The 12,216-nt window shown below is 39.0% G+C and overlaps 1 protein-coding gene across 2 annotated transcripts in view; it reads left to right on the forward strand.

Moving 5' to 3' along the window:
* The window catches only part of FBN1 (fibrillin 1), a 234,275-nt gene that overhangs the window by 35,320 nt on the left and 186,739 nt on the right, over positions 1-12,216 (forward strand). For both annotated transcript variants that reach the window (XM_060618612.3, XM_060618611.3), the window contains exons 5-6: positions 4,735-4,830; positions 8,248-8,343. In XM_060618612.3, the coding sequence (XP_060474595.1) occupies positions 4,735-4,830; positions 8,248-8,343 (192 nt within the window). The remainder of the gene's footprint in view (positions 1-4,734; positions 4,831-8,247; positions 8,344-12,216) is intronic.

The following is a 12,216-nucleotide window of genomic DNA, read 5'->3' on the forward strand; positions in this document are numbered from 1 at the left end:
TACAAAAAAAAATCTTTCTAGGATTTTGATAAAAATTATAGTAAGCCTATAAGTCAGTTTGGAGAGTATTGATATCTTTCTTATGTGGAACCCCTTATACCTTGAAAATTTTTTTATCATTTTCAATTTACTTCAATTTAGGGCTGCTTGTGTTCCCAACAGAAATCCAAGCTCTAAGGGTAGAAGAAAGCCAGGGAAACAATTCTAGAGCAGTGTGTTAGCAAGTTTGAGCAGATATGAGCCAACCACGTGCTGAAAAGTGTGAGGACACTCAGGATAGGAAGGTAGTGCTATAGCTAATCTAGAAGTGACCCTTGGAAAGGTTTTTCAGGGAAGTGAGGAATTTATACGAACAGGGAGGAGAGGAGTGTGTGAAACCCGCTCAGACTTTAGAAATAGTTGAGTCCTTTGCTTTCTAGTCTGTCTTTCTAGTAGTCTTTATCACTACTATTATTTAACCTGTCTTTCTCTGAACTTTTCCCAGCTCTGCTAGGGTTGCTTTGTTTTGTTTTGTTTTGTTTTGTTTTCGCTCTTGTTTTAGATACCTTGGTGAAGTTGCTCTTCTGAGTGGTATGTCTTTAGGTACCACAGGACATTTATGCACTTAAGGAAAAATGTCAATACTGATATCTCTCTGAATGAAAATTATTTTTGTCCTGCCTTGATTCTGGCTGCCCCTGTGGACCTGTCTCAGGTGGAAAGTCCAGGAGTTAGTCTTGCTCTCTAATTTGTCTGCCTGTGCTTTTCCTAGTACCTAAATTAAAGTCACATACCTGCCATATAGATGCTTATTTGCAGATTGCTCTCCGTGTTCTTTCTGCCTCTGTACCTGCCAAGACAATGGCAGGCCTGTAGCTTCATTCCCAACTAATGCTTCCCAAAGAAAATGGTCACCTCAGTCCTGCATCTGTCATTCCCATAGCATGCTCAAATTGTTCTCTTCTGGTTGGTTATTTCATGAGCTGATTTGTACTGGGCTATCACCTAAAAGGAGTTTCTTCGATTCTTCTTGATGCCTGGCAGGAAAAGGCATTCAGCAAGTATTTATTGAATGACCAAAATGATTGAATCTGGAAAAAACATAAAATTTATTTAGGATACTATATAGCTGCAGGTAAATGTCAACATTTTCTGTTAGTTCTAGGATGTTGAGCCTTAACTGAAACTCTTTGAGGCAGTCTGCTCATTTTCTCTTTTTTAAAAGAGTCTATTTACTTATTTTTAGAGAGAGCACACACCTGAGAGTGAGCACAAGTGGCGAGAGAGAGGGAGAGAGAGAATCCCAAGCCGGTTCCACACTGTCAGCACAGAGCCCGATGTGAGGCTCAGTTTCAGGAACCATGAGACTGTGACCTGACCCAAAACCAAGAGTCAGACCCTTAATCACCTTAGCTACCCAGGTGCCCCTTGTCTGCTCATTTTCAATGGGAAGTCCTCATTGCCTCTTACGGCTCTGAGGGTTAACTGCATATGGCAGCTTGGACACTGACACTTGAACTCCGTAGTATTTTCAGTTTCTGGTAAAATCTTCACACAGATTGAGTGTAGGAATATATTCTGACTTGAGGTATTTAAAGCATGTAATATTTGAAAACATCCTTATGGATTTATGTGGAACCCTGGCTTTTTCTAGAGATATAAAACTTGGTCTCATAATTGCCAGACATAAGGGATGCTTGTTCAAACCAGTATAAACTTAGAATATGCATCAGTGGCAATAAAAAATAAAATTAATTCGTGTATATATACTCCCTAAATTGTTCCTGCTGTAGGGAAGCTGAGTATCTAGATCCTTTATTTCCCCACAGAAATCCTGAATGATTGCTCTCACTTTTAAAGAAATATGCTTTTCCCCTAAAGATCTAAGACTCACAAAGAATCTGAAATTCCTTTGGTAAACATGTTTGTGGCAAAGCAGATGGTGAAGATCCAATTATCTTTTCATAAGCTTGTTCCCCCTGCCCAAAGATTCATAGTTCCTTGGTTTATTGGGACCACTGGACTAACTATGCCTTACTATTTCACAAGTCTGGCCAAGGGGTTTTATTTTTTAAAGGAGACATAATATTTTATGTTGGAAAAGGTTTACCTGAAAGACAGTAGAAAAAATATAAAAGCCTATCGGAGATTTTTATTACATTGCATTTTACTGTAAACTTATCGTTTTTCCTGAAAGAATTCATTCTATTTTTCAATTTGAATAATGTAAAGTCACTATTTGAACTACTTTAGCTTTTTATCTCAAAGTAGCTAAATGGCTTTGTTGCTCATGTGGGAATGGAAATTAGCTCTTGGCATGAACCACTTTAATTGAAATCAGTTTGTGGGTTGAGTTCCTATGCTGCTTGACAAATGACATCATTTCCTGTGCTTTTCCCAATCCTCACTGTTTTTCTAAGATAGGATGCAACTAAGTTTAACTTCAATTTTTAAAGCAACTATACACCTTTTCCTGACCTACTTAGAATGTTATCCAAATTTTCACCAAATCTTTCCTTCTGTATATTTGTAGATCTTTAATTCAAAAGCATTTTGCCTGAGACATTTTAGTAGAATCATAGAAGCCTAAAATAACTGTTTTAATCAGTTTCCTGGGTTGCTTGACTTCTATAACAATGCCCCAACACAGGAGTTATTTCTGCTTTTATACATGGGGAAATGAAGATAAAGTATTTTTAATAGCAACCTACGTTAGGGCTGTACAATCGCTTGGAACATAATGGACAACTTGTCAGTCTTAGTTTTTAGGAATAGCTTTTAATGTCATTAACAGGTGGTATGAGTTACGTAAATGAAAATTACCTTGGTAAAGTTTTATATCACACCTACGAGTAAGCAAGATACTACTCTAGGCATATAAATGGTATAATTAATAAGCATGGTGTTTCCCACTCTAAAGAAGCTTTTAGACAAATGGGTTGGGGATAGGAGAAAACAATTTTTAAATAGATTAGGTTATATAATATACATTTCAGAAGAGAAGCATAAAGTACTCTGGAGTCAGAGAAAAAGGGCTCATATCAAGTGGGAGAAGGAGGAGAGAACAGAAAATCAGAAAAGATCAAAGAAAAGAAGATACATTTACAGTGGGTCTTAGACATAGGTAGGGTTTCAGTATTTGGTAAGAGCTGTGTGAGTTGTATGTTGAGGATTAAGGATTGGGGCAAAGAGACAACGAGACAGGTTAAGGAGGATATTCTACCAACAGACTAGAACAATGCGTTTGACATTTTGTATGGCATATAGAATGCACTGAGAAATATTTGAGTGAATGAATGAATGATAAGTGGATCAGGGTCTGAGTCATAGGACATGCTGAGAGTATTCAGAGAAGCCCTAGAAGGCTCATGGTTATGCTGAAGAGGACCTTGAATGCTGAGAGACTGAGGAAGTTCTTAGCACACTGGACATAGGGAACCTTTGGTGGTGCTTCAGTTAAGTGTGTGACATGTTCTTGAGAAGGTGTATCACTTTCAATTGACTTCATTAACTCTTTGGTCCTCTGTGAGGGCACGGTAAGTATTCAGTTCTGACATCTTTTTCCCCATTGTCATGCTGAGATTTGTTTAGCTACTTATGAAAATGGCCCTTTCCCCTGAAGTCCATAGCCACTCTTGGATACAGCAATGAGAATCCTAACAAGGGCTACCAAGGAAGCTGGCTGCTGGGAGGCGTCTTCTCTCTACTCATAGCAGATTTGGCCCCTATACTCCAGGAAAACTGAGCATAAGAGCAAGGCTGAGCATCTGGTTTCTGCTCTTTGATGGAAGGATGGGTTCTCTTCTCCCTATGTAAAATTATGGAGCGTTTTTCTGTGGGAATTTTCTCCCACAGCTTGGAGGGCAAGGTGGAGTAAGCTGAAGTTCCAGTCCCCAATCCTGGCCTCCTTGTATAGGGATGTGTCAACAAGGATTAACGACGCATTCAATCAAGCCTTTAGTCTTCTCCAAGTAGAGTAGATACTGTTTGCAGAGGACTAACTGGAGTCAGCCTAAACACTAGAGAGAGGAGAGCACTCGCCACACTGTCATTTTCCCTCACACGTGTCTTTCGCTTCAGTTTCTTCTAGTGTTTCTTCTCACATCCAAGGCTGCTACCCATGGTCCTTCTGCCCTGAACCCTGAAGTCATACTTCTGTAGGTGATAATGTGAGGAAGAGTGGATTTCAGACATTGTGGGTCTTATTTAGTTTAAAGTTACAGTTTAAACAAGCAGTTCTTTCTGAGCCAAGGCCAGCCTCCATTATCAGGAAGCCTTGTTATTAAATGCTGTTGTATGTAGTTTTTTCTTCAAAACTTCTTTTAACAAGATTCCTTCGAATTTGTCATTCAGACAATTTTCCTGGCCACCTACAGTGGGACTCTAAATCTTTGAACAGGAAAATTATTGCCTTTGTAATCACTACAATCTTCTCTCCTAGAGTTACTCAAGGCACTATTTTCTTGATAGAAATTACAGAAATGACACTGAGTGGGAAGTCCTGCTAAATTAGGGGAGTCATTTAGCATTATTAAAGTAAATATCAAAGAAACAATTACATTGTAACTGATTTTATACACACACAAAATAGCATGCTTAATGTTGTCAATTAGGTTATTTCTGCACAAATATGTGAATCTTGATAAACCATTTTATTTTCTCTCCAAATGACTACAATTCAATTCCTGTGAAGTGTTGCAATATACGTACTTAAACTGCAAAAAGTAAATCATTCTTTTTTTTTTCCTTTTCAAGTCCAACACTGTAATATTCGCTGTATGAATGGAGGTAGCTGTAGCGATGATCACTGTCTGTGCCAGAAAGGATACATAGGGACTCACTGCGGACAACGTAAGTAAACCTTATAAGTATTCTAGATGCTAAACTATGTATATGTGCTGCCGAAGTGAGCCCTAGATGCTAAACTATGTAGACAAATGTGTAGACAGATATGTAGATAAAAAGACTACAGGGATAAGTGCTAATAGATTTGGATTACCTGGGATGTGGCACTTTTATAGATGTCCAGTGAGTCTTAGATATGATCAGATCACTTACCTAGTGCACTTTGCACCAAAATTCTGATTGGAATTTTGGGAATGCCGGTTTGACTTAATTTCTTCTCATTTACCTTCAGCATCCCATTTACCTCATCCTTTTAATGTAGAATCAGCACCCAAGGTGCAGAATTCTTGTTTGTTCCAGATGTATATCTTCTGTTTGATCACTGAACATTTCCACCTCGATTTTCAAGAAGCATCTTAAAAGTATTTCAAAACTCAACCTCATCTTTCTCCCCAGAACATGTCCTTTCTCTTGATTAATGGTATCTGCATCTCTAGTTTCCCAGTGTAGATTCTGCTAGTATAATACTTAGCACATGATGTTCAGCTTGTTGGTTCGTTCATGAACACTGTTGTGTGTGTCTACAGTCAATCAGTCCTTGTACTTTGTGGAAGACAAAAATTACTTTTAAGAAAGCTTATTTTTTATTACACTGAGATGAATATACGTACCCTGCAGAGAATTTGGAAAAGCTTAAAAATACAAAATAATAAAATTCTCTGTAATGTCATCATTCCAGATATTACGTTTTAGTCTTTTAGTGCATATTTCGTACATGAGATCTACTGTATGCATAATTTTCAGACTACTTTTTCACTTAGTATTTTATTAGAAGTATGTTCCATGTTATTAAACATTTTAAAATGTTTTAATGGTTGCAAAATACCCCATTATATAGACATTTGCTATTTATTTAATGAATATTTAATGATGAGCATTTATTCATATTGTTTCCAGTTTTGTCATTGTATACATACTTGCTGTGACGAATAATGTTATTATAAATAAAGCAACATTGTGACTATCTATGCACCACAGTGTGGTAAGAATAATGATTGAGTTTTGTGTAGTCCACAACAGTAGCATGGAGAGAGGAAACACAGGATGACTTCCCCAGTGTGGGGAAACCCTTGTGATGAGTCTCGAGGGATGAGGTGGAGTTCTCTTGTCAGATAATGGGAGATGGGCCTTCTATGCAGCTGGCACAGCATGGGCCAAAGCCTGAGAATGTGACATAGTGTGAGATGTCAGACACAGCACGTGTTTTGGTCTTGCTAGAGCTTAAGTGCTGACGGAGGTGATAGGAAGGGAGATAAAATGAAAGTCATGAGCCAGGGTTTGAGTGCTTTTACACATACCATATCTTCATCCAAAATAGAACCAGGGGAGAAGAGTGAGATAGCAACAACCAAGAACATTCATCTGTTGGATTATTTGCTCTGTGTTTACCATGTGCTAGGCAAATTTTCAAACTCTTCGCATGTATTAACTCATTGGATAAAGCAGCGGCCTCCTGAATTAGAGGCCTCTGTTACCTCTAAAAGATGAGGAAACTGGGGCACAGGGACACCAGTAACTTGTTTAAAGTTATATGAGGAGGAAGTGGCAGAGTTGGGACTTGAACCCAAGCAGTCTGACTTCATGGCCCATGCATTTAATGCTATGAAATGCTGGCCTCATATATATCACATAAATGGTTTACAATGAGAAAGGTCACTGTGGCCACAGTGTAGAGATTAACTGCCGGGGAAAGAAACCAGAAGCGGGAAGATTAGTACCAAGGCTGTGGCTAGAGAGATGGCGTGATGGGGGTGCTGTTGAAGGCAGTTTTGGAAAGGGAATCACGAAGACCTGCTGAGTCTTCCTGCTCCCTTTGGACTAAACTGCCTCATGAGCATCAAAGTCTAGCACACAACAGGCTCTCAGGGAACACGTGCAGAATTAGAAAACCTTTCCTAGACCTCACTTACCTCATCTGTAAAGTGAGATGGTTGGCTGAGGCCACCCCCAAATTTCTTTTCTGCTTAAAATCTTTTCTTTCTGCCCTGATTGTAAATTAAGAGCCAAATCTAATTTTATGATGGGAAATGAACTCTTGCCGTAATTTTGGCCATAAGGGGTTGTGTCAGTTCATGTCCTCTGATCTCAAGTGGATGCCAGGACAGAATTGGATAGACAAGGGAGTTATTGTGGAAAAGGGCTGTAAAGAATAAAGAGGGGGAGAAAGCTAGAGTAGGAGGAGAAGGCCTTCAGACCATGATGCAGGTATGACCCTTGTGCAAGGGGAGTGGGATTGTGTAGAAAGTGCCTCAGACTATAATGCAGCTCCAGGAAGCCTGGGCCAGGCTGATGGGAGTCCAAAGCAAAGATTGCCCGTCAGGAGAGTTCCACGATGGGCAGAAATGCCCTGTCTTTGGACCCCACTGAGTTTGGTCATTGGGTGATAGCAGCCAGGATATATGTGTCCCTTATGTGAACATGAAGCAGATCTGAAGGTGGGGCAGCTGGAGGCGGTCAGCTAGTTAAGCAATGTACAGTAGGATTTCTTGGAGCGAGATCTGAGTGGCTCAACTTGATGACTTCCACAAGGATATAGACATATCGTGCAGGAAATATATGAAGTAGGAATTAATTCGAAAGGAGGTAGTTAGGGAAGCCTCATGGAGGAATGAGATTTGAGCTGGGCTTTGAAGAGTGGGTGGTACTGGCCAATTTGGCTCAGAAGAGCCTACCACCTGTGGATAAAGATGCCTAGAAAGAGGCTATGCGTGAAAGAGTTGCAAGATACTGTACAGAGAAACGTTGTTCAGGGCACGAGCTTTCAGTTCTTACTTTAATGCCTTTTCTGGCAAGTAAAATGTCCCTCCCTCCAGCGTCACTGGACTTATCTCATCAATGGATTCTGTTATAACAGTCAGTTGGGTCTTCATTATGGTGCATAAATATGGTCAGAATTAACATTTTGTTGAGCACAATTAATTGTGTGATTTAACATGCTGCATTTCTGTAATGGTGACAGAGGCCAATGTTTTCCCTCATGGGTACCCTTTGGAAATTAAGCACAAAATCATAAGCAAAAGAGTCAGCTTGCTACAATGCAGTTCTCATCCAGAAACATCTCTTGTAAACCACCACTTTAGAGGCAGAACCGAAAGCATTGCTCAGATACTTCCCAGAATGAAACCGTCAGCATTAACACAGGTACAAACCCACCTATTCCTGGCAGTTTAGCCTGAGATAACTGAGAAACACATACAGAGTTGGAACCGTAGAGTAACTGTTTAAAATGAATCCCGGGATGTTTATTTAGTTTTTGTTTTTTGTCTTTTTTTGTTTTTATTATTGTCCTTTCAGGGGATGTTATTACTTGACTAGCACCTACTTTCAGGTAATGCTCTCGGCTTCTCTCTCCTTATCTTACAGCTGTCTGTGAAAGTGGCTGTCTCAATGGAGGCAGGTGTGTGGCCCCAAATCGATGTGCCTGCACTTACGGCTTTACTGGACCCCAGTGTGAAAGAGGTATTTTTTTTTTTTCAACAAATTTGTATAAATCTGTTCTGGTAGCTAACACTGTTATTGACTTCAAGCACACATTGGCTTTATACAGCTGCTTCATGAATTTTGCTGAGCTCTAAGGGGGTTTCTGAACTGTCACTGGGAAGGTCCCTATGATGACAAGGCAGTGGCTCTAATTCTATGCATGTCATTCAATAATCTTGTCAGTGGCCTGCAGGACTCACTAGTGAGCATATGCATAAGTAGCAGTTGGCGTCAAGGTAAAAAGGGGAGAATTTTCCATAAGAATTAGCATTGAGCTCGTTGTTATCCTAGTAAATTAGAGAAGCGACTCCACATAAAACATCTGTATGGAAAGGAAAAAACTTAGAATGAAGAAAAATACTCTTAAAGATCTGTTAGAACCTACTGGGGACTGTAGTGGCACATAGCGTAGCATCCAAAATTCACTAGAAACATCTATTGCCGAGGAACTGGGCTTTCACATACTGTGGTATATCCATACTCAGTACAGCCCACTGATGTGTGTGTAGCAGTCCTCACTTTTCATAGGGAAACACCAAGGCTCAGGGAGGTCAAGGATGTGCCTACGTTCACACACGTAATGATATGCTTTAATCTGAATGTGGGTTTTCTGTTTAAGTGTTATGCTTACTGCTGCTCCTAATTAAAAGAAGTGTTCTACTTGATTTGCCTACCTATAAATGCAAATTTAATATCGAGATATATTTAGATGTGTAATATTCTTGATTTTTTCCCCCAGCCCCCTGAACTTTGGCTTTGATTGTCTTACCTCTACATTCATAGCCATTTTCTCATCGTTCCTAGTTTTGTGGTGAAGGTTTGGGAGGTTTATTTCATACAACGTTGCAAAAAATATTCATGAAAATACTCATTTAAAATACTAATGAACTTTTTAAACAGCAATCATCACTTTTATCCAAAGTTGTATAAAGATTTTTTTTTATTCTGTGTTGGAAAGTAAAGATTCAGTAGCAGATGTTGAATATATAGTGTATAAGAACAAAGAGCAGAGATTGGTATGTGAGAAATTATTTTCTGTTTCTATTTTTGCAAGTTCACCTAAATTCAGTTATTTGCTGATAAAGCAACAATACCTATTTTAGCAAGTAACTCTAGGTCAATTACTATTATTACTGGATAAATTATATTGTATCTTAGTTCAGTACCACGACATGGTATTGATGAGTAATGCACTGTGAACTCTTGGCCTTTACATTGCATTTGGCATAATTGGGAGGCCCCTTTTAAAACCGTTTCTCTTCACAACTTGAAGTATTTTTATTGACTTGGAGATATTCAGTATTCAGAATAACAAAGATACCCCTTTCAATTAGGTAGTATCATTCCATGGCCTTATGGAAGATGATGTGGAGTTTAAATTGTTGAGGTTAAAATTGTTAGTGTGTAACATGGAAAGTGTTGTGTGAAAATAATTCCTCAGATGATAGTACTACATTTAATTTGTTTTAGAAAAATCACAAATAGGAGGAAGTTAAAGGACATTTTACCTCTAAGAGCGTGATTAATAATTTGCTGCAAAAAATATTGATACCCAGAGTGCAGGCATTGATGATAAAACAGTCTAAAATAAAGGGGGCATGATATTTAACCATTCCACAGTTATTTCTTCAAAGACTTCACCTTTTTAAAATTTTTTTATTTTATTTTTATTATTTTTTAAAAATATAATTTATTTTCAAGTTGGCTAACATACAGTGTATACAGTGTGCTCTTGGTTTTGGGGGTAGGTTCCCGTGATTCATAGCTTACATACAACACCCAGTGCTCATCCCAACAAGTGCCCTCCTCAATGCCCATCACCCATTTTCCCTTCTCCCCTGCCCCCCCACCTCACCCCATCAACCCTCAGTTTATTCTCTGTATTTAACAGTCTCTTATGGTTTGCCTCCCTCCCTCTCTGTAACTTTTTTTTTCTCCCTTCCCTTCTCCCATGGTCTTCTGTTAAGTTTCTCGAGTTCCATATATGAGTGAAAACATGATATTTATCTTTCTCTGACTGACTTACTTCACTGAACATAATACTCTCCAGTTCCATCCATGTTGCTGCAAATGGCAGGATTTCATTCTTTGTCATTGCCAAGTAGTATTCCATTGTATATATAAAACACATCTTCTTTATCGATTCATCAGTTGATGAACATTTAGGCTCTTTCCATAATTGGGCTATTATTGAAAGTGCTGCTATAAACATTGGGGTACATGTGCCCCTATGAATCAGCACTCCTCTATCCTCTGGATAAATTCACAGTAGTGCTATTGCTGGGTCACACGATAGTTCTATTTTCAATTTTTTGAGGAACCTCTATACTGTTTTCCAGAGTGGCTGCACCAGTTTGCATTCCCACCAACAGTGCAAGAGGGTTCCCCTTTCTTTGCATCCTCCTCAACACCTGCTGTTTGTTGTATTAGCCATTCTGGCAGATGTGAGATGGTATCTCAATGTGGCTTTGATTTGTATTTCCCTGATGGTGAGTGATGTGGAGCATCTTTTCATGTGTCTGTTGGCCATCTGGATGTCTTCTTTGGAAAACTGCAAAGACTTCACATTTTACCAACGTTAAGAAATGAAGTGAATGTGTTGAGTTACTATTCTAACCAAAACTGCCATATTACTCAGGGATTTCTCCAAGTCTGGAGTTTAACTGTTCCTTTCGCGATAAGGCTATCCTGAAATTTGTACTAAGATGTAAATATATTTTGGTCCCATCGAGTCTTCACAGTGGTGATTATCTACATAAAACTAATCCTTAAATGGCAGATTTTCAGGCATGTGCAGTAGTGGAGGTTACAGAGGAAACAGACTCTCTTTAATTGTTACCCTTTGCCTTTTGTACCCATGAATACAGTCCTGACCTTCAATGGGAGAAGGGAAACATGAGTGTAATTTCCCTGAGCACGTGGGAGAGGGGAATCTTTTTGATTCCGGAATTATATTTCTACTTGTAGAGTCTTCCCTGTTTCTGCTCTTATGGAAGACATCTGCTTACCTCTTTAAAGAACTAGGGGCAATATATCCTTTTATCCTCAAATGTATGGTCGTGATTTCAACAATGATTAACAAAAATGTAGGACTGAGTCAGGATAAATCCATCCTGAAGCATGGGGAAGTGTTCAGTGTGACTTCCGATGCTGGGTTAATATACTGATTAAGTTGTTTATTACCTAGGCTGACTTATTAAGTTGTTCAATTACCTTGGCTAGTTGCATTATGCTTTAATTGGGATATGGATTTTTATTTTTAAAAATAACTTCCAGGAAGTCTTTACTAATCTCCTTTCTCCTTTCCAGGAGGCTAAGCCAAGTGGTCCTTCTGTACTCTCCCTTAACACTCTCTCCACGCCTGTTTTGATAGCACACATTATATGCAAACAGTGGGTTTCCATGTCTCTCTCCCCAAGTAGGGTATAAACTCTTCAGCAGCAGCTATGGTTTCATCAACTTTTTAATTCGCATACCAAGCTCAATGCCTAATGCAGAGTACATGGCCATTAAATGTTGAACTAGACTTATTTTAAAGCACCAGGAAATCTGAAGATATGAACATATCAGATATGAACAAATGTCTCCTAGAAGTATAATTGATGTTTACCTACTTGTGGATGGTCCTGGATATTTTGCACTGGTATCATTTTAACCAGAGTTTACAGTGTTGAGGACTAACTGAATTTGGCCCTGCCTTTCAGAAGTATGATCTTTCAGGGACACAAGACTGTCATTTTTCAGTTGGCAAGGATGCAGAAAAGAAGGTATATTTTGACTAAAACCAGGTGGCAATAAGCCAAATAAACAACTCCCTCTCATGATATACTGCACACGGAAAGAACCATCTCA

Source organism: Panthera onca, chromosome B3 (assembly GCF_046562875.1).
Source record: "Panthera onca isolate mPanOnc1 chromosome B3, mPanOnc1 haplotype 2, whole genome shotgun sequence".
In the NCBI taxonomy this organism is placed as follows: Eukaryota; Metazoa; Chordata; class Mammalia; order Carnivora; family Felidae; genus Panthera; species Panthera onca.